Source organism: Eupeodes corollae, chromosome 1 (assembly GCF_945859685.1).
Source record: "Eupeodes corollae chromosome 1, idEupCoro1.1, whole genome shotgun sequence".
Taxonomy (NCBI): domain Eukaryota; kingdom Metazoa; phylum Arthropoda; class Insecta; order Diptera; family Syrphidae; genus Eupeodes; species Eupeodes corollae.
In genome coordinates this window covers 231844975-231869187 of record NC_079147.1, presented here as the reverse complement: position 1 = coordinate 231869187, position 24213 = coordinate 231844975, and the positions used below count along the sequence as shown (strand labels likewise).

At 37.6% G+C, this 24213-nt stretch overlaps 1 protein-coding gene across 1 annotated transcript in view; it reads right to left on the bottom strand.

Moving 5' to 3' along the window:
* LOC129942569 (low-density lipoprotein receptor-related protein 6) overlaps window positions 1-24213 on the bottom strand; it is a 133400-nt gene that overhangs the window by 4918 nt on the left and 104269 nt on the right. Inside the window, exons 2-5 of the mRNA XM_056051568.1 lie at window positions 7324-8982; window positions 5912-7260; window positions 383-543; window positions 47-316 (exon numbers count right to left, since the gene is read on the bottom strand). Of these exons, the coding sequence (XP_055907543.1) occupies window positions 47-316; window positions 383-543; window positions 5912-7260; window positions 7324-8982 (3439 nt within the window). The remainder of the gene's footprint in view (window positions 1-46; window positions 317-382; window positions 544-5911; window positions 7261-7323; window positions 8983-24213) is intronic.

The window sequence follows — 24213 nt, the reverse complement described above, 5'->3', positions numbered from 1 at the left end:
TATTTATAATATAATAGAAGCATTTTTATAGTAATTATTTACTCACTTATTCTTGCCATTTATGTCCATCGAATCGATTCGTTTTCCATGGGCATAGAAAACCATATCGGTTTGTTGATCCACAGCCAAAGCAGTGACACCTTCTAATTTGAATGCCAAAATCACACGTTCCGCACCATCAACTCGGGAACGCATAATCGCTTGCTGACTGCCGACGTCTGTCCAAAACAGAAGACGCTTCATAGCATGAACGGCAATGTTTCGTGGTTTTTCCGAATCACCAGTGTCAATCACTCCAATTGATTCTCCTTTAAAACTGTTGAAAGATTCGTGATTAATTATTTTTTAACTTAAAACCTGGTATTTTTAAAATTTTGCATACTTTGTGACATTTATAGTGTTTGTATGTGAACAAGTCCAAAAGAGAAGTCGTCCAATGACATCAATTGCAATATCGAATGGCTGCGAACCTGATCCAACTAAAGTTGTGATTCTTGTGCCATTTACTGGTGACCATTTGATGCTGTGGCTTCGACCCTCAACCTGAAATAAATAACGTCGCAATTAGTAAATAAATGACTATTTTAATACATGTCTTCAAAAGTCTTATTTTGTTTGCTTTTGACCATAGATCTTTTAAATGCTATTGCAATCGTACTTAGTACGTTTTCAGACTTTTGATCAAATAGAATTTGAAGTCAGAAGAGCAACGTATTATTATAAAAGCTTCTATGCACCAATCCTTTGAGACAATTTTTACCAGCTGTCTTTACCTGGTCCATTTTCCCGCGGTATGGAGAGAAGTTAAGGTTGTTTTTATACCCAAAGCAGGTAAATGCTCGCAAGTCAATCCCAAAGATCTACGACCTATAAGTCTATCATCATTCCTTCTTACGACCTTGGAAAGATTGATTGATATCCATTTAAGAGCAAGGACTGACACAAGACTTCTGTCTTCGTCTCAACATGCCTATTGATAAGGTAAATCAGTGGAAACAGCGTTACACACATTCGTACGCACCGTCGAATATTCGCTCCCTCACTATGGTTGCTTCCTTGACATCGAAGGTGCCTTTAACAGCGTGGACACATCTGCACTAACATCTCTAAATGTAGAGAGTTCGCTTCGGGAGTTGATTCATTTAATGCTGACTAGCAGAATAATCAACTCAAAACAGGGCAACTCTTCTGGCAGACGATTCGTTAGTAGAGGGACACCTCAAGGTGGTGTTCTATTTCCTCTCCTCTGAAACCTAGTGGTGAATGAAAACCTAACTAGTCTGGAGGCGGAGGGCTTCAGAGTGATAGCCTATGCGGACGATGTTGCTATAGCAGTGTCAGGAAAGCATCTTAAAAGAACTCTTACAAAATGCCTTAGACAGACTAATACTTTGGGCTGATCGGTGTGGACTGGGTGTTAACCCACACAAAACCGATTTAGTCTTATTTTCGAGGAGATACAAAATTCCATTTGTCAACCCTCCCTATATTAAATGAATCCAATTAAAATTCTCAGACGAGGATAAATACCTGGGTCTTGTCTTAGATAAAAAACTAAATTGGGTACGCAACATACAGGAAATAAGCCATAAAAGCTACTGAAGCTCTCTTTTCGTGCAAAAAAGCTATTGGTAATAAATGGGGCTTACAAGTCTCTCATTCCGCCTTCCCAATCATTGTAGCGTGTTTCAGGCGGAAATTTTGCCGATAAAAGATGTCTTGTCCTGGCTTAAAGAAAACGTGATATCAACATCTGATATCCGTATTTTCTCAGATTCAGGCTGCTATCACTGGTCTCTGTCTCTAAAAACTCTATTACAGTCTATAACTGTCGATCATCTGTAATGGAGATGGCACAACAGTTTAATATTCACCTTTGCTGGGTGCGCCGGGCCATGGAGACATTCCAGGTAACTGTTAGGTAGATGAACTCGCCAGGAACGGTACAGTGCAGCCCATTCTAACACAATTGGCATACCAATCGGATCTTATAAACTGTTGCTAATGCAAGACGCCATGAGGAGGGCAGGCACCAGGTGGAACAACATCACCACGTGCCAAGCCACAAAAAACATCTGGCCAACACTGGATTTAAAACGTTCAAGGTGCTTGATCTCTCTAAGCAGATCGCATATAAGCTCGATAATAGGTGTCATAACCGGACACTGTCTAATAGGAAAGCACGCCACGAGACTAGGCGTATTCTCAAATTACTTTTGCAGAAGCTGTATGGGCGAGGAAGAGGAAGAAACGGTTCTTCATCTTCTCTGTACATGCCCTGTTCTAGCTCGAAAACGCATGAATTACCTTGGAGGATTCTTCTTTAACGATCTAAATCATATCAGCATAATCAGCCTCTCACGTTTCGTAAGGGACTCAAACTGGTTCCATTGGGTTTAGGAGGAAGCCTCAAGATTCATGTGGTATCACAATGGGCCATTAAACTGGCCTAAGTGTGTCCGTTTTCATCTTGGACAGCCACTTAAACCTAATATAACTATTCTATGGAAAGCTAGTATAGTCCAAACAAAAAATCCAACAGTTTTGAAACTTGGCACACTTACTAAGGGATTTCTGGTGCCGACCCAAAAATCCGACGTGAGCTCTAGTGACAGTTAAGAGAAACTTAGTGTATGTTTCAGTTTTTCACGTTTATCTCGAAAGCTATTTGTCGTATCAAAAAATGTTGTTCGACAGAATTAAAGCTCATTAAATTCTACAAAAAAAAAGTTTTCATGATTTTGTTCGTATTTGTTATAGTTTATAAAATAACTCTAGTGGCAGTGAAGAGAAGCATGCGGTTTGTCGTGTCAAAAATTATCTTCTACAAAATTAAGGCTTGTTAAATTTAATTATAAAGAAATATGATATTAATTTGTTTGTACTTGTTTTAGTTTGTAAAATAACTCTATAGGCATGTAAGGAAAACACATGTGATGATTTTTTAAAACACGTTGATGACGATTGTGTACCTAAAACCCTAAAAACGTTTTTGGAAACTCTTATACTAAAGAAAACGAACATTAAAAATAGAAAAACGAAGTACATTGCAATAGGGTATAGCATTATAACAGTTGTGCGTGCCAGATCATTCATGTCTCCAATACTAAGCAGCCTTGCCTTATTTATATACAGAAAACTTGGTTCTAAGAATTAGGTAAACCTTATATCAAGCTAAGGGTTTTGTTCTTCATACTATGAAGCTCAGTTGTTGGAGATATCAGCTATTTGCCACACGCGACCAGATTCCAGCGGTTCATTTAACCAATTAGTAAAGAAATCGTTGCCGCAGCTTCATCTGAGTCCCGTCTATCAAAATGCGTTGTCAAATTGGGTGGATTTCACCTGTTAATTTAATTTGTACCAATAGATTTTCTGAGGAGTGGAAGTGGCCTGCAAGAGTTAATGAGTACTATATACGCCCCGGTTTCTGTTGAAAAGATGCTGCAAGGAAAAGCTTTCGCTAGAGCAGTTCGTGTTTTAATACTATTGCAAACATCTTTAGCTAATGTAATAATGGAACAAGTCGACATAAGCCAACATGAACTTTGCGCAAGAGGGTTACTTTACTATGAGAAGAACTGACCGATTTTGGACAGGGGTGTGGTCGGACCAGACGATTGAACAAACTCGAATGCGTGGAATGAAGAGTACTGATAGTGTAATTAGCAAATGGGTTCTAGGGCTGACTGCTGCTCATGAAACTTTCTCATTACTCGAAGGATTCAGTGGAGTTCTTTTTTCTTCTAATGAGCAACATGAAGATTTTGCGGAGGCACGTAAAATTAGTTACAAATAAAATCATGTCAATATCGAGTGACATCGTTGGAGATGATATAAGCCATAAAGTGGGACAACGATTTTCAGAAGCAAGAAGGGACATACAAATTGAATACTACAGTTCTTTTCTCTGTGGACAACTGACGTAATGGTCTTGAAAACTTTGGTTTGCTAAGATGTGGAAACTATTAATATATATGTACAGTAGCGAGCAAAAAAAATGCAAACAGTCACACCAAAATCAATTATTATTGCTTTATCTTTCGTAACGGTAAAATTTAGTTTTTCCGTTTCGGATATGTGTACTCATTGTGTAGGCATTCTGTTTATAATAGCAATATGTAATTGGTCTCTCTCTAGTGTTTGCAAATTTACATTTAGTTGGAAAAACATAATTTTACTGAGAGCAAAAAAAATGCAAATGGCAAATATGACTAGGAAGGTAGGTACATAAAATTTATTCTTTGGTTTCAATTAATTAGAATATTCAATTAATAGAAGCAACTATCGATTGGATGCAAAAAAGCAATAATTAACGCTGCTAACAACGGAAGATTGATGCAGGATATCGCTTAGGAGTTTTGTGTAGCAACATCAACAATATCGCGTATTATATCCCGATATCGGGAACAAGGGGACATCAATCGCAAAGTGGGAAGTGGCCGTCCACGCAAAACAACTTCCAGATTAGACCGTGAGATCATAAGGCAGGTTAAAGTTAATCCCTTTAAAACTGCAGTGGAAGTTACTCAGGACATAAATGAACATTTTGATGTTATCGTAGGGGTACACACAGTTAGGCGACGATTAGTGGAGTCAAAACTGTATGCAAGACGACCAGCTAAAAAACCATACATCAGTTCCATCAATAGGAAGAAACGGCTAGATTTTGCAAAGCGCCATATGCATTGGACAAGTGAGCAATGGACAAGAGTTTTATGGAGTGATGAGAGCAAGTTCAACTTGTTGTCGTCAGATGGCATTAGGTACGTGCGGAGGCCCCCAGGACAAAGGTACAGCCCTAGATATCAAGTTCCGACAATTAAACATGGGGGAGGGTCAGTAATGGTGTGGGGTAAGCAATTTTAGATATTTATGAAATCAAATTTGTAGTTGGGCTTTTTCAAAGGCTCATTTTCTCGTCAAGGCGTGGGCCCGATTTGTCAAGTAAGCGGCCGGATGAATGCCCAAATGTATAAGGGCATTTTGGAAGACCATATGCTTCCACATTTGCGGACGAATATGCCTGAAAACAGCTTATTTCAACACGACAACGACCCAAAACACACCAGCCGTTTGGTAAGAAACTTCTTAGAAGAGAAGAGGGTTCATGTTTTGAACTGGCCAGCACAATCTCCCGACCTCAATCCCATAGAGAATTTATGGGATCATGTAGATCGGGAGATAAGAAAGCGAAATCATTCAAATTGTACCGGGTTGATGGAACAAATAAGGACTGAATGGGAACAAATACCTGCGAGCTATTTGGTGTCGTTGATTGACTCAATGCCTAAAAGGTTACGCGCCGTTATTGCCAATAAAGGTTTCGCAACAAAATATTAAAATATTTAAGTACCAAATTTCTTCAAATAAGATGAATAAATACGTTATTTTTAAAATTTTCCACGAAATTTGCATTTTTTTTGCTTGGCTTAAGATCAAAGTTTAGGAACATTTTTTACAATAACTATTTTCATGGAGTAAGATTGGGTCAAATTCAAATCTATTTAAAGAAAAAAATTAATTAGAACATTTTATGCTAAATTTCAAAGTATTATAATTTAAAATAACTTAGTTCTTGCTAAAGATTGTACCATACTTTTTCGGTTGCATTTTTTTTGCTCGGTACTGTATGTATCGTTAACAGAAAACTTGAAACACGAGTGGCAACAAAAAGTTGTAGTTTTTCCTAAATTAATTAAATACAAATTTCAAAAAGTATCAAAAAATAGATGTCACTATATGAGTTGCTTTTTCAGAATTTTCATTTCCAAAAAAACCAATTCCTTTCTTCGAAGTATTCAAACACTTGAATTTAAAACTATTGAAATCTCTTGTTTTGAATTTACTACATATATCTACAGTTAATATAATGATATTAAATTAGAAAAATTAATATAAAATGACTCACCCAATATAAATGATTTGTAATGGGATCATATTCCACAGCTCGAACATTCTTCCCGCTTACTGGAAGTGGAACATCAGGACAGTCCGAAGTGTTGGGAAGCAAACGTCCAAACGAATTCCGCTGACTGAATATGATATAATTCCTTGGTGGTAAACATCCCACGTTATCTTTAGCTAATGTAAAATGCGTTGGACATCCACAAGTCATTGATCGTCTGCCTGGCAGTGCCAGACACAAATGTGAACATCCGCCGTTATTATTGCGACAAACGTTAGTTCCAGTCTGCCGATTGTTGTAAAAAATCAAGAGAGAACTAATGTATGTCATGTCGTTATGCACTAAGCTTCTGTTCTGTCCAGTAATTTTGTGAACTCTTTCAATATCACCAGTGTTCCAATCACTCCAGTAAACATAGTCTTGATAGAGTGACACTGCGTATGGCTCGTCCACATCTGTTCCAACAAGAACTTGTCTCTTTTTTCCATCGGCATCAGCCGATTCTATTTTAGTTGGTCTGCTCTGTGAAGCCCAGTAAAGACGTCTTGTTTCTGGATCCAATGTTAGTCCAGTTGCATGGTTGGCTGCTGATATTATGGTCATTAATTCAGACCCGTCCATTGCAGCTCGTCGAATAGAATCTGATGGGGATTCCGTCCAATACATGTATCCTTTTTTTGGATCCAATACCAAGCTGCGTGGCTCTTCGATTCCCTTCCAAAGTAATACTTTTCTACTGGTTCCATCTAGTCGAGCAACTTCAATACGCCTCGCTTCAGAATCTGTCCAGTAAATGTTATGTGCCAGCCAATCGACAGCAATTCCCTCTGGCCGAATCAATCCAGCATCAACTATTCGCTGCACAATGGAACCATTCAAAAAAGCTCTATAAATACACTTTGACTTTTGGTCTGTCCAATATATTCTACGTTCTACCACGTCCACGTCAAGAGCATGTGCATCGCGAACGTTTTTGAAGGGAATAACATCATCGTTATGATTTCCTTCGTTATAATCGATAGAAATCCTACCTATGTGCTCCTGGCGGGAGAACAAAAGAAACGCCTCAGGAATGACACATGTTTTCTTGTCATTTGAAAGTTCATATTCGATTGAACACCGGCAAACATAGTCACGAGGTCTATTAAGACAAAGGTGAGAACAACCTCCGTTGTCAATTGCACAAGCATTAGTTCCTTTTATTTCTCTTAAGCGGGTCACTTTCAGTCCCATTAAATCTGGAAATTGATCAACTACAGTAATTCTATTATTCCCTGTAATTTTATGTGCTCGATCAATTGACCGACGTTGCCAATCGGTCCAATACAGATAGTCATCTAAAAGACTGAGTCCTGAAAACATTTACAAGTATTAATTGAAAAGAGATACAAATTGATATGTAGCATTCAACTTACCAAAAAGATGCTTCAGATTCTCACTGATGACTACTCTCCGATCAGACCCGTCCATGCTAGCAACCTCAATCTTGTCTGTTTTTCCGTCACACCAATAAATTGTCTTCGCTTCAATATCTAATGCAATTCCATTTGGCCAGCCCAGGTCTTCAGAAACCAGCACAACTCTCTCTGATCCATCGAGAGATGATCGTTCAACTTTTGGTTTCTTTTCATTCCAATCACTCCAGAACATCCAGCCGAGACTTGGTGCCAAGGCAATCGCCCTTGGTTCTTCCAAGTGCTCATAGATTAAAACTTTCCTTGCTGAGCCATCAAGTCGGCAAACTTCAATGCGATCAGTTTCTGAGTCTGTCCAGTAGAGATTTCTAGCTAACCAGTCTACTGCCAGTCCGTCTGGATGTTTCACTTCGGAGGTTAAAAAGTCTTGCAGCCCCGTACCATCAGGATGGACTCGACGTATCGCGAAGAGTTCCACATCTGACCAGTATATGTATTCTTCCACTGGATCATAATCGATGGCAATTGCATATTTCACTTTACCAAGGCTTAACGGAAATATGGTAAAATCAGGCAGATCTAAAGATATTTTACTAATCTGGGTCCGTTGTACTAGAAAAAGCATCTCCTGGGAGCCATTCGCACAAGTATATGGCGTGAGGAGTTTGACTCCTGTCGGACAAGCGCAGCTATAACCCTGAGAATTAGTAGATAGTAGGCAAAGGTGAGAACAGTTTCCATTGTTTTGAGCACATGGATTATCCTCAAAAGGCTGCAAAGAACCATCCCATGCTCTCACAGCAATAGGAAATTCCGGAGTGTCGATCAATTCCTTCATTTCTTTGGTGACTAAATCGTATGTATTGATTGATCCCACAGACCAATCTGTCCAATATAGGCGTTGATCAAAGAACGTCAAACTGTAGGGATATTTAAGGTTGTTAATCACCGTTCTACGTCCACTGCCGTCCAAATTCATCACATCCAAGAACAATAACTTTCCATCGACCCAGTAGATTAGTTCGTTTTCAAGGTCCACGGTTAGGCCATTTGGCCAGAAAAGATCATCCTTAACCAGAGTCATCCTCGAAAATGGATCTCCATCCATACTGGCTCTTTCTATTTTAGGATTGTCTCCCCAATCGGTCCAGATCATTAGGCGACTTTTCGGAACCAAAGCTATCGCACGAGGTTGATCCAAATCTGCCCAGAAAAGGACCTTCTGATATTTGCCATTTAGTGTTGCAACTTCTATTCGATTCGTTTCGCCATCGGTCCAATAGATCTTGTCAGTATACCAATCAATAGCTAATCCTTCAGGCTTGTCTAACCCTGACGATATTATTGACTGTTTGACGGCTTTCGAGCTGGTTGTTGCACTAACATTTATACACTCAATTATCTCTTGGCCACAATCGGCCCAACACACTAGATTTTTTTCGTAGTAAAAATCAATGGCCATTGTTTCCATTAGATCTTTTGCAATCACTTCAACAGCTGGCGTTCCTGCTAGTCGGGTTATGTTTGCCATTTTTATGTCACGATACGTCGTGAAGAGCAGAGTTGCTGGGGAATTGTGAACCATTGGAGTAGTTGATAAAGCTGTCGTCGTCGTTGACGTTGTCGTTAAGCTGGTAGTGGAAACCAAGGCGGCAAGAACTGAAAAAGACAAACAAATATAATGATAATTATTTAAAGCAGAAATTAATTTCAAATACAGTTTTAAAGATTATGATCATTATTTGAATAATTTCGTATTTTGAAGCTAGTCGTCAATTAATTTCTGAACAAAGGGTTTCAAAATAATTGCATGCGCGGATGACGTTGCTATTGCGATGTCTGGGAAAAATCGTAGCATCCTACAACCATAACAAAACGCTCCAAATACTTTGGGCACATCGATGTGAACTGGGTGTCAACCCAAAGAATAGGGCAAGACTTTTATACCGATGATGGATGAAGAACTAATTATGGGCTAAGCGGAAATATGTATTTTGAACAGCTAAATCTGTATCCCTACTCCCTGACTATATTAAGCGTTTTCAAGACGAAACTTTTGGCTATAAAAGACCTGGACTCATCCCTAAAAATTGTATTATAATAATCTAAATGACAACAAACACACTACAAGTCGTTTTGTAAGAAACTCTAGTTGGTCACAGTAGGCCAACAAACGGCCTAAGAGTTTCTTCTTTGTCCCTGATAGATACTTCATCCTAACCTAATCTTACCAATAGGTATGAACATGTCCATTGTCAGATCTGTTATTATATTTCTGATCAGTTTATATTTCTAAGATTTCTGAGAACTTTTGAGAAACCGAACCATACCAATTCTGTTTTCAGATTTCTGACAGAAAAGATGACACAATGCAAGAAGTTTAAATAAGGTTTTGACCGCAACGGATACAAAACGCACACACTTAGGCTAAAAGAAAAGCCCCATTGTGATACCACATGAATCTAGAGAATTACTTCTTACTAGTCGAACCATTTTGAGCTTTTTATAAAGTGAAGAAGATATTTTCACTGGGATTATCATACATATCTTCTCCCTTTCAGGTGAAATAGGTATGACGGTTCCATTTTTAGCGAGTTCATCGACTCTACAATTTCCTGTGGCTCGGCACCCAACAGAAGTGAATTTTGAATTGCTGCGCCATCTCCATAAGAGACTATCGACAATCGAGGGCCGTCAAGAGATTTAATAGCAGTCAGAAAAGATGCGGATATCAGAAGTTGATATCACGTTTTCTCTTAGCCAGGAGAGGACCTCTTTGATCGCTAAAATGTCCGCTTAAAGACGCTACAATGATTAGGGGGCGGAAAGAGATGCTTAGATTAAGCTTTTCTGAGTACACACCACTACCAACTCCCTTATTTGTCTTTGATCCATCTGTATAAAAATGAATGCTTTTGTCATCCAGGAGTTATTTGTCTTCCCATTTATCTTTGGATGGAATGAATACCTGGAAGTTTTTTCTAAATTGGGGGTTTGGAATAGTGTAGTCTATGTACCTTGGTATAGAACCGAAGAGGTTAAAAATGATGGAGTGCCCCACATTATTTTTGGTCAATTGAGATGAGGCGTTGAGTCTTATAGCTGTACTCGCTGTTTGCTGAAGATGTCGAGGGGTGTCAGATGGAGGAGAGTGTCTAACGCTACAAATAGGCAGATCAACCTCCAGCACTGTTAAATCCAGCTCATCTAGATAAGACAAAGATACCTAACAGTTCATCTTCTTCCTCACTGGGGAGTACTTTGTCGGTTGTGTCATCAGTCTCCATTAGGGATAAACTTTTTTGACATTTTCAGAAGAAGACTGTGCTGCGACAGAAGAGGGCCCAGGTACATCATCATCCCAATTCCAAGGATGTGAAGGTGATAGCAGCACTTGGACCCCCTACGTCTAGCGACACAACTTTCAAAGAGGGTTCTGGAGGCTCACATGAAACGTCTACCTCATCTTTTTATAAATACGGAGCGTTATCGTCTCGAACGCGTATCACTCCCTTGTCTCGCGCCAGAGAAGCCGCAGAGTCCTTATTGATTACGATGATCGCACTAGTTTTACCATCTGCCAACGGTCAGAGGTAATCGTGCCATCAATATTGCTCCTATAAATGACCGCAACTATGATTTTGTTGAGCTCCTTTAGTACATCAATAAAACACTAAAAGGTTTAGTGAGAGGTACTCTAGGAATGCTGGGAGTGCTGGTGTTCTGCACTTTGGGCTTTTTAGTGACGGAAGCGGACTCCTCCAAATACCTTTGACGTGGGATTGCAGCTGGTATTGGTTTTGTCTAGGATGGATTTAGCTTACTCAAACTTCTTGCTACGGATGGGATTACTTCCATCCCCCAATGTCGCACCAGGGGATTTTAGAATTCTCATCGCATAACGCCGCTGTTTGTATGAGATCCTAGGTTGGATGGCGGTATTCGTAGTGGAGGCAAGGTCGTTATTCACGTCGACTTCCACTAAGAGAATTCTAAAAAAGTTTTACTCTCTTTGGTAGTGGAAAGATTTTTATTCACGAACTGTCCACTACCGACCTAGGGAAGCGCTTTCACCAAGGATACATCCTGTACCGCACTAGAAGATGGGCAGTGACTTGGCACAATCCATTCTCCGGTGTTTGGTACAGGTGTAACGACAGTTGACGTTGACGCCCGGTGTAGATGGAGTACCGGTACCGGTTTAAAGTTTTTGGTTTTGTTTTGTAAAGCAGTAAAAATAGGGTCTGTCTGTGCAGAGATTCGCGTACACAGATAAGGCTAGCTAATCCGAAGGTCGCCTGGTATCCAGATACTCTAAACTGGAGATCAAAGTTTCGAGATCTTTTTAAAACATTTATGGCCGATCGACATGATCTTTTATTTTCATTTTTATTTATGTGTAGTTGTTTCGATATGCTTTGTTTCAGTTAATTTTTTTTAAAGCCAATTAAATTGCTTATAATACTTGGGAATGTATCCCAAACAATTTTAATTTTATCGAACAGATCGTTTTTAGTTTTGCAATAAAACCTTACAATTCGTCGATTTACAATTTTCCATAGATTATCTATGGGGTTGAAATCTGGGGACTGTACTCGCCATTGTAACACGTCAATCCGGTATTCTTGAAACCACGTCTTAGCCGTATTGAACGTGTGTTTGGGGTCGTTGCCCTGCTGAAATATCCATTTCAGAGGCTACTGATCCTCAGCTTGTGGCAGCATTATATTTTGCAAAATGTCACGGTACATAAAACGATTCATTGCACCATCTTTTTGGTGAATCGTTCTCAGTTCATGTCCTGTAAAACCTCCCCACACCATTACGTTATCTCCTTCGTGTTTTACAGTAGCTTTGGTGTACCGTTTATTTAGTGACTCTTTTGCTGGTCTGCAAACACGACTGAAACCATCGCATCAAAACCCTTGAAATTGAATTTGGACTTGTCGAAAAAGATTACGTTCTTCCATTTTTTAACGGTCCAGTTGATGCGGTCATGAGCAAATTTTAATATCGCCATCTTGTTTTTGGTGGAAATAAAAGGTTTTTTTTTACAGCTTTGAAAGATTTTAGTCCACCATCAACAGCTTTTCTCATTGGGTTCGTCGATTTGGGTTCGTATTTCTCTTGATGATATAAAAGAGTCTTTTTTAATTGATTTTATTATTGCAGAATCCTCTCGCTTTGTTGTTTTTCTTGGTCTGACGCCTCAATGAACCGTTTAGAATGACTTTTTGGATTTGTAAAATTTTATTAATGGACAAATCACTAATTTTGGAATAGAAAATTTCTCCGATATTTTAATTTGACTCGTTACACTTTTATATTCTTTTATAATATTTTATTTTATTTCGTTAGAGTATTTGTTTCCGGCCATTTTACAAAAGTAAGCTAAGAACACTGATTAGTTTGCCTGTGTACTAAATAACGCCTAATGAATAGATTCAACTGCACTCGTTTGCCAACACCTCTAATATGAGCAATGGATTTTGTAGTTAACGGAATTACTTTTCTCTTTTAAAAAGAAAAAGAGAGATAGTTGTTTTTGTTTTGACTAACAAAAACTTGAGTTAACTGTCCTACTCTTGTGGTCTGTTTAGAAGTGCATAGTAAGTAATGAGTTATTCATTTTTTAATGACATAAAGATGGAGCTAGTTTTAGTTGCTAATGTTTTGGCCAACACTGTATATAAAATAAATCAAAAATCCGTTGGAAGTTAATAAATTAGGAGTTAAATTTGTATTTTAATGACAATCAGCTGGCACGAAAAATTAATTTGCATCTGGATTAAAATACAACAAACAAATTTCAAATTAAAATTTGTTTGGCACATACGTTCTCATTCATTAGTATACCTGTATCTTTGTTCTAGAAGATGTTTAGATATAATTATACTGTTGAAATATAATAAGGCCAGACATCTGTTTGGAATATTAAAAACCTAAAGAAATAAGATTAATGAATGTTACTATCAAATCACTTGAATGTTATATAAATGCGTTATGCATATTTGTTTTTTATACAACGATTTTCTTATTTTATCTATGAAAAGAAAACACATTTCACACCAAATTCCGTGGTTATTCCAAAAGTAATGGAGTCATCATACATAGAAAATTTCCATAGTCACATTTTTCATTACACTGTTTTCAAGAACTCAAGAGGCTTTTCAACATCATAACTCGTGTATAGAAAAATTAAATCGAAAAAAAGTTATTCGAAACCAAACCTAACCACCATCACTTGAGTAATTGTGTATCTACGACAAAACTTTTTTTGTCGGATTACCTGAGCTGAGCATACGTGTCCGTTGTCCAAATAAAACATAAGTCCTTCTTAAGAACTTTATCTGTCATTACTCTCCTGGATGCTGTGCAGTATTATATGGGAGTGCTACATGGGGCGGAATGAGAGGTTTGAGGCATAGAAGTTCATGAATAAAAAATTCCCTCATTATGGACCTCGCTCGTTAGAATTGAATAAAACCTTGAACAACTATTATGTTAAGTCGTATACTCTCCAAACCAACGGAACCAGCAACCATCATCTTGCTCCTGGCACACGCTGTTTTATCTTCATCATCATCATCATTTTCACCGTTCAACGAAAAAAAAAAAATAAACAAAAATATACCCACAGCACACTTCCTTCGTAGAGCAGCATCAACATCAGGATCAGGAAGGCTGTAGCTAGCAGCAAGATTCCGGAGCTACATATACCTAGTATAAAAAACGGTGTTGGTTGGGTTTGCATCATCATAATGCAACAATCCCCTAGAAAAATCATCAACTAGGGTTTTGGCTTCGAAGTTGGAGGAGGAGAAGGAGGAGGGATGAACGAAAGGTGAAGAGTGGTTGGTTGGATGTGCAGAGCATGCCAAGTGAGGGCATGAAGAAGGTGTGTGCATAATTAATTCCATGCATGTGGCAAATTACGGGAAATCATTACTTTTCCCATGGGAGTCAGGTTTTGGTGCTGATGTTGGTAACCGAGAGCGAGGGATGGAAATATGTAGGTACTAAACATGAACTGCAAGCCATCACTTGGACTCTAAAAGAGGTTGGGGTTGAGTTGTGCCTCCATCGAGAAGAGTGCTTTTCACAAACCAGCCACATCAGCAACCCAATGCAATGCAATTTTTATAAAAAAAGTTTTTTTTTCCTATAAATTATTTCATCGTTATGTTTATTTATTTCAACCGAGGAAGAAAGTGCTCAACTAGGTCGAACGTTCCTGCTTGCATGTGCCATAATTGAGCTGGTCAACATTTGTTTAAGATAAAAATGGCAACACTAATAGTCTAGACCGAGAATAAGCTGAGTTTTATTTTCTAAGATTATACTTAGATTACATTAAAATCCAATCTAATTTAACAACTTCAATCTTTCGATAGGCTTCGTTGTCGGTAATGATGTATTTTTTTTTGTGAATGCATTTATTGGCCTTTAGTCTCTAAGTGCCTATATACATGATGGCTTCCCTAGGTCCTAGATGAGAAGTTATCGTGCGCGGAATGTTGAATACGGTTAAGGGGTGGTTATTGTGGCAGTCAGTCAGTTAGCCGGAAACTTTAAGAACCCCTCATTTAGGCTCTACCGAGCTATCCATTCCTGCATGCATCCCTCCTATTCATCTGCCTCTGATGCACTCATCAACATAGCATGGCATAGCATAGTATAGTTACCCACTTACGCTGGGGGTAAATATTGCATTTCAACATTTTATTATTTTAACGGATAAACTTGCATCCCTCGCCCCTAACTCTTGGTGGGTTGTTATATTCAAGAAATGGAAATGGGTGGTCGCACCAGCATCAAGTCAGAAACAGAACCTGAACCAGAGCCTGCAGTACAGAAGCGAGCAATGGGTGCATTCTTCAATTTTTCATTTTTTAATTAAAATTTTGTTTCATCAGAATAAAAATTAATTATGTTGAATTTAAATTAATGCCAACCAAACCAAACCAACCAACCAACCAAGGAGTAGCCTGCTGCCTGATGATGATGGTACAGGTTCTGGGCTTGGGTTTCGACCTGGGCATGGGCCTGAGTATATCCTGTGGAAGGATGCTTTAATGCAGATCGGGAAAGGGTTAAGTTGAACAAGTTGAAGGAAGTACACCGAGAAGCACAGCGCAGCGCTAAGAGGGGGCAATGGATGGTTGTTGGTTTGGTTGGATGGATGGATGAAATGGAAGCCATATTGTTGCTATTCACCGCATGGATGCCGTTGTGGCTCAATTTCGCCTATTAAGCCCTGAAGTGTAGTTGTTGGTTGGTTGGCTCGATTTGGGTTTGGTAGGCTGTTGTGACCTCTTCCATGCGTACATTAATAAATAATATTATGTGGAACTTAATATTGTTGTGATTGCTGTGTTGCTGATGTTCCTGCTGCAGCAAGCAGAACAAGCTCCTTCGATGCCTCATGCAATTGCACATAGTATATTATATAATAATATTTTTTCGCTGCATTGATGCATAAGTCTTGTCCTCTACTTTTCTCTAGTTCCGTTTTTTTTTTTTTTTTTTGTTTTTCCACTTGTACCGTTGTTGATGGTTGGATGAGTCCTTAATTTTCTTTTAACTACGCTCGGGTTTAACTTCTGTTTTTTAAATGTATTTTTTATATTTTTTCAAGGCAGAACGAATGTGGAAATTAATGACAAACTGTGAGGTTGATTCAGTGGTCAAGTGGTGGTGCTGATTGCTGTGGTTATACTTATAACGCTGCATATTTGCGAACTGAATCGCTGAGATTTTGTTTTTGATTAACTGGATGCATAGTACTGCAGCAGATGGTTGGAAAATGGAAATTTAACGTTAAACGATGGAAACAGTTTCAATTTAAAATTCGAATATTTTCGTAATATCTCAAATTTTTGATTATAGGTTGTTTAAGAATTTATGCCAACGACCTGATAGTGCTTTTCAACAATTCGGCCGGTATCTCACGAAAAAATGCTTCAATATTGTCTTCCAATGCGTGAATTGAAGCGGGCTTGTCTGAATAGACATGAGCTTTAACATAGCCCTATAAAAAATAGTCTAAAGGCGTTAAGTCGCACGATCTAGGCGGCCAATTAATCGGTCCCAAATGTGAAATAAAATGTTCATCGAACTCGCTTCTCAAAAAGTCTATTGTTGCGCGTGCTGTGTGGCATGTGGCAACGTCTTGTTGAAACCACATGCCATGCAAGTGATGGTAGCACTCACCATTCACAGTTACGTTACGATTCGCATCATCTTTGAAGAAGTACGGTCCAATGATGCCACCAGCTTGCATTGTTGCATTGGTAGCTCTTGCAATGAGTTAATTCCACACATCTGGAAAACATAAAAACACCAGAATAGCCATCACACAAGATACAATAGATAAATGCGCATTGTACAAAATGTGTGCATGACATCTGGAATCGATAAAAACCATAAATTACCCCCGCATAGAAGATAAGAAGCCACTTGACCAAAAAGGCGTACGTGACTTCCCAAATGAGTAAAGCAGCATCCAAAGATCAACCGAGGTTTCGTAAAACAGAAGAACATCCACAAGCAGGCAGAACGACTTGTGCCCTCGAGCAGTTTCGAACAAACCTTCGCGTGCCTCTCGGTCTCCGTTAAGTTAGATCTTTAATGTTAAAAACTTAATGTAATATCTATTGTGTAATTAATAAAAATATAATTATTTTTTTAAAATAAAATTAACATAATAGTTAACTCAATGCTTCTAGCTGATACATTACTCCAAAATCGACAATTCTGCTTACTTATGTATCCATTGAGACAAAAATGAGCTTTGTAGCTGAACACAGTTTTTCGGTAAAAAAGTGGATCTTTGGTAGGGTTTCCAGAACATCTCTTTTAAAGAGAACATGTTCTCTTTTCGGTCTCCGATCTTTCTTATTCTTTCTTTTTCCATCAAATTCTTTTTTTGTACTCTTTTTATTTATGTTTTCTTTTTTCTCCTCTTTTTTCCTTTTTATAAATGTTGGTGCTGAAAAATAGTAATCTTACTCTCTTTTCATTTAAAAAAAAACCTTTTTAGTGTCCACTAAAATAAAGCATTGCAATACGAACATACCAACGTTTTAGATTCTCTTTAAACTATTTTAAAGAACAGATATGATCAACATTTTATTCCTCTAGCTACAAATCAATTCTTAATAATTTAGTTAAAAAAGGATTTGAAGACGAAGTAGACATTTTTAAGAAGGACTGCTTTAATTGTTACAAAAAGTCCTATGAGTATTTAGAAAAGTGGACAGTTCAATTCGAAGAATTTTTGTGTTGTTTTCGGATGGATGAATTAAGAAAAGATATTAATATGGAGAGACTTAGAAAAAAGTAACGATTACCTCATTTCTAAAGAAGTTTTGTTGGATGACTCCAAGTTGTTTGACCAATTTTTTTTTTTTATAATTAGCAAACTCTACAAAGGTTTTTTATATGCTGTGTAGGTCGGAATTTAATGAGCTAATCATATTTTGCTGTTGCAGTTCCACATCCGAAGAGGAATGTGAGTCTGAAAACGATTATGAAAAGCTAAGAGTGCTATCGTCAGCGAAACAATGTATTGGATTAGAAGTAGCAGACAGGAGATCATTTATAAAAATAAGAAAGAGAGTCGGAGACAAAACGGAGCCCTGGGGCACACCAGCACTTATTTTATGAGTTTCAGACTTGAATCCGTCCAAAACAACTTGTATTGAACGGTTCGAAAGAAAATTACTAATCCAACGAAGAAGAGACTCGTCGATACCGAAAGCACGCATTTTCGATAAGAGAGCAAGATGCCAGACTTTATCAAATGCCTTTGAAATATCAAGTGCAATAATCTTGCTTTCTCCAAAACGATGTAATGATCTATTCCACTGCTACCTATTGCTACGAAAGCCATACTGTCGGTCATTAAGAAGCTTCCGTTCCTCAAGATATTTCTTAAGCTGATAATGAATCAGCGTTTCCATGACTTTAGAAAGAAGGGACGTTAGTGCTATCGGTCGGTAATTTTTGGGAGAAGAAGATTCGCCTTTTTTTGGAATTGGCTGAACAAATGCAGTTTTCCAACTACTCGGAACAAGCCCAGAAGAATAGGATAGATGGAAAAGCTTACGCAGTGGTTTTGCTAGCGAGGAAGAACACCTCTTCAGAATAATAGCGGGGATACCATTGGGGCCAGAGGATTTATGAATGCTGAGATCTTTAAGAACTCTCGCCACAGTTCGAGTACGAAAAAAGATTGGTCCCATAGAATCATTTACGCTCTCAAGAACTGGGGGAGTCATGACACTATCTGGTAAGGTGTAATTTTCGGCGACCTGCCTTGCAAATAAGTTGGCTTTATCAATAGAGCTAACTAAAGGAGTGTCATTGACAACAAGCGTAGGAACCCTGGAAGAGGAAGAATTCTTCATGTTTTTTACAAATGACCAAAAATTCTTACTGCCTTTGGGACATTGCAGTATTTTTCGCCGTAATTTTTGGTCATGTAAACATTTGGTCCTTCGAATATAGGCGTTGCAGGCTTTCCTGGCTTGCTTAAACTTCTTCCGGTTTTCCTCTGTTGGGTTGGCTTTAAAACACCGGAAGCTCACCTCTTTCTCCTTGATAACTTCTTTGCAGCTCGAATCGAACCGTGATTTAACCTTGGGTTTAATACTTTTAACCCTCTTCGGGATAAACGTTTCCATTCCAATGTATCATACTAGAAATCATATCTGCACTGGAGTCTACGTCGCTACCGAGGAAGCGTAGCGACCAGTTAAAGATCCTGAAGAAATTATTGAGACCGTCCCAGTTGGCTTTCTCGTAATGCCAAACGGTTCTCTTTGGAGCTCTTTCTTTAACTGGATTTGTTGGATACGAGAAATTTGCAGATATAACACTATGGTCCGATGTGTCTAGAGGCGTCAATACACTGATTGTGTACTTATCAGGATCAGAAGTGAGAAACAAGTTAAGGGTATTTTCTGCTCGGCCGTTAACGTCTGATATACGAGTAGGCTTATTGACAAGCTGAGTAAGATGGTTAAACTCAGCAAAAATCTCAGCAAACATTTCTTCGGGCGTTGTCTGGCCCGAATGGCGAGGCCACGAAGAATTGTGAACATTGAAATCGCCTGTAATAACGATTTCAGTGTGAGGACACAGGGAGACAATTCTTTGTATGGAGTCAGACAGAGCATCAAATTCCTGAGAAGTTGAAACTCTGTCAAGGTTTGGGCTCCGAGTTGTTTGACCAATTTTGTTATTTAAACAAGTTTCTTTCGAAAGAACTTCAAAATCAAAATTTTAAAAACAAAATATCTGTTGAAAAGTGGGTCAGTTTCTTTAATTCGTGTTCAAATATTTAAAAATGTGTCAGTTCTTTTTTTGTATTCCTGGACAAAATGTGAATGTAGAACGTATATCTCCTTTTATTTAACCCTATTTTTAATTAATTTTTATTTAAATTTTACTAATTATTGTTATCTATTATAATTAGTATATAGTTTCATATATACTTTTATGAAACGAACATTTGATCATATCTTTTATTTGGATGATGGTGAGGTGAGCGGGGGGAGTATAAGAGTAGAAGTTTGAATTTTTGAAAATGTTCTCTTTTGTTTAAAACACGTTATGGACACCCCCTTATCTTCGCCCAACTTTCCAAGAGCCTATTCATCAAAAATTGTACGTTGCAGTCGTTTGGCTTCAATTCTTGCACCAGCTGCATTTTGGAAGGCATCACATCTAAATCCTTCCAAGTTAATGAGTAACAGTGACCTAATTGCTGCGAACGTCGACGAAGTAATAGTTGATGGTCATCATTAACACTGACCGTCCTCAATTTGAATCTCGCATTTAAATTTGTCTATCACATCGGGTTTTTAAAATAAGCTCCTTTTAAAAATGCTAAAGGCAACAAAAAATGGGGTTTTAAACGCTTATATAAAACTCAACACATCCCTTAACAATAAATTGTATGATGGTTCTACAAAGAAACCGGTTATCTATTTTACGGTTTCAAAAGTTTAGGGCTGGATTTTGACATCTGTCAAACTAAGTTGTTTAACCATTTTTTTTGTCTAGCTGAAAGTCTGACATTTACGAAAATAGATCGATTAGTTATCGCAAAAAATGGTGATTCTGCCACAGCCACACCTACGCAAGCAATTCGCAAAATTGTGAAGAAACTCAAAGATACGGGATTGGTTAAAGATATTTCTTTGCTCGTTATCACTGAAAATATCGCTGCTGTAAGTGAAACTGTTGCCGAAGACCCGAATGTGTTTTTCTCAGGAATTAGAACTGTCTAATGGCACATAATGGCGTTTTTGCATTTGTTTCTACACCATCCAGCTGACAATTCACAAAGTCGTAGATACGTCGAATGGGTGCTTGAACAACAGGCGTTGGACGGCGATTTTTCGAACAAAATTTTCTTTAGCGACGAAGCACATTTCTCACTCGGTGCGTGTGTTAAAAAACAAAATTGTCGTACTTGGGGCTCTAAGAATTTTCAAGTAATTGAAGATAGGCCATTACATCCACAAAAAGTCAGTGTTTGTTGCGCTCTTTGGTCCGGAGGTGTGATTGGGCCTTACCATTTGTGAATGTAAATTTGCTATAAAATTTAATTCTATCCTCTTTCGGATCTGTAAGCTCTTTAGCTATGCGGTAACGAGCGTGTCAATTCACCTATCGACTTTTTAAATGTTGCTTTTGACCAAAACTTTGTATGTCTGAAGGGTCATGGTATTTCTTAACAAAATCATTATTGCTTAACAAGAACCTCCATTGAGTTTATTGAGTACTTCCACATTTTTGGTTGAATATGGAAATCCTTCCTAAATTGGAAATGTTAACATCAAACTACAATTTATTATCTGGCTTACTTCTAAATACTTTAGCAGTTGTAATTTTTTGTTTTTGAAATCAAGTCTTTTTTAATTTGGTTGCATAGTTTCGTATAAAGGATTATAAATTATTCTTAAACTAAATGACAAAGTGCATATATAGGCCAGAATCTTCAAAATTAATATCTACTCTTATCATATCAAGTCTTATAAAATGTTTAAGGATTTGTGGGAACTGGGAACTACTGGGTTAGTTCGTGTCAGCGTTGCGTCTGTTTGAATGATGCATTTAGCCGGTACCCGGAAGCAAATGAATGCATTCAAAAACAATGAACGTGCTTGAATTTTCAAAATTTTGAATTTTGCAGTGAATGCATTCAGAGTGAGTGAACACGGTTGAGTATTAAAAATTTTGAATGGATAAGCTTACAACTAACTTTGGTTAGGTGCTATTTAAAGTTAAAAAAAGGAGTAGATTCCTTTTGCTGCGCAGTAGATTTGTATTTATGCCAAAACGCAATAGAGGAGTACAGTTGGATCCCTTCTTTAAGTCCGTTTTATATATTTCTGTTGAAAAGTGTTTTAGCACAAACGGTTGGGTGAGTCCTTAAGATTAATTTGAGAAACGTAAAATCTAATATCTTATGAATATTTTCAATTTAGTACAATTTTTCGAACAGCAGGAATAACGGATGGGCGTTCAAAGGTTGGGCCAGAAATTTCTTTCTTGAAATGCAGCGACATTTACAACATTCAATTGTTCATTGTAATCTCTGGATGCATTGGCTTTTAGACAATAACTAAGAGCTGTGAGAAGCGAAAACAAAGCTGGAGATCGGGCAGCTTTAATTGATAAGGCAATTGGAAAGCGAATAATCTGTGCAAACTTCGATTGCGAGTTTTTGTTTGTGTATTAAGTCTCAAAATATCGGCTAAAGCAATCACATTCTTGACGGGGCTATCACTGCTGTCTACCATCATTCTACTTTTACTAAGTTTTTGGAACTTGAGCAACAGGAGCATTGGTGTTTCATGTTGGTCTAATTTTTTTTTAAACGAACTGTTTGAACTAGCACAACACCCGTGGACATATTACATTTTTAATAGTCCCCAACGTGTTGATCAAACGTAGATAAAATCATTTTTTCTGCGGGGGTATAATATAATAAATTTCTGTCAATATTTCGAACGGGAAATAGGTGTCAGTGTCAAAATACTCCTTGATTTTAAAAAGAACCTAATTGATGAGCCACCCTGTAATTGTGTGATCTTATTTTCGCACAAATGTTATTTGATTATGATTCGAACAGTGAATAATAATAAACACTCCTTTACCTGTGAAAGCTGTCGGATTTTAACTCACCAACAAACATGACATTTCAAATTAGCCTTCGAATTCGTCAATTGAAAATCGAAAAATGGCAAACTCGCTAGCAAAACGATTCGCCGCGAACCTCATAATCAGGCCCCTGCGCGCGAGAAATGTTTTCACGGATAAAGGGTACCTACAGTTTTAAGCCGATACCGAACGGCTTATTTAAAAAAAAAAAAAAAACAATTTTCATGACAAGAATTACTCTTGGAGAATTTGTCAATTCCTCGCATGGCACAGTCCAACGCACTAACTATCATGCCAATGGTACTACAGCTTTAAAGTTTTTAGAGTTTACAATTTATAAAATGTTTGCCTAACATTTTTACGAAACCCAATTACAGTTGTAAGAAATTTTGAAGAAAATATATTAATGCAAGAATTTGTGTTCAATACACTAATTTATGTTTCAAAATGGGCAGCCATTTGGCCTTGAAATTAAAACGTTGTGTTTTAAAAATGCATATACAGCTTTATTTGGCATCACTTTATTGTGTTTCCGGTTAGAACAAAAAATAAAAAGAACAAACCGTTAGCGCTGCAATGTGTCTCACACGTATTTGAATAGAGCCGACGACATTGTCATGGAATTCATTAACATTTTGTAAAACATTTACATTGTGGAAGGTTATGCCAGAACTCTGCTCTGGAACGATATAAAATATCTGACGCTTTGTAACACAGAAGTACTTCTGTTTTAATGATTGTATTTTAATGCTGGCTTGGTTGGATTGTGTAATTGATGCAAACATGGAGATTAAAAACGACTCGTCGTCGTCGCGTCGTCTACGTTTACGATTACGATTAGACTGAAATATGTACGTACATAACTTAACGAATATGTTAAATAGGTTAAATTCTTTTGTCAGGTTTTTTTTTCAGTATTCACAGAAAGAATTAAAACTCAAAGTGTGTTTGTAATGTGATTTAAAAAATTGTGTCAATTAAATGCTTTTGATGATTGAACGTTTGTCTGGGATGATTTATTTTTGCAGATTTTCTTTTATTTTAGCATTTGTCTAATGCTCAGTTTAAAGGTAAACATACATTTGTTAAGACATACACATAGTGCAAAAATTCTCTGTACAGCAGCTTTTTTTCTTGATTCAGAGATAAAGTATTTATTATTAAATTAAACAAGTATTTTGAAAATCACAATCACAATTTTTTAAAATTTGGTAAAAAGGTACAAAGACTTTTGGACTTTTGGCATTGCTAAAAGAATTCATTGCTTCATATTATTCAAAAATGAACAATGGATTTCAAAAATGACTTATTGGTTTGGTGTTGCCACTTAGGCCCTCGCTACAAAACAGAGTTTACTTATTTGATAAGATAAAGATTCTGTAATTATTTTGAAAATGTCACTTTAGCAACATAATCGACTTAATTACATTTATCTGGTCTGGTATTCACCGCCTTCAATAAGTATTTCATCCATTTGCAATCAGTACTTTGTTATTATAGTTATAGATATAGAAGATATCAATTTTTGGCGTTCACCTTAGCCCATGCTTGTTAAGGTAACCTGAGCGCTAGAACCTTTTGAGCTTAATGTTAGGTTAGGTTGGAGTGGCTGTCCAGATGTCATTGACACACGTAGACCTCAAGGGTCCATTGTGATACCACTAATGAGGTTACTCATGGGAGAGTAATGAATTTAAACAAACCATTTTGTGC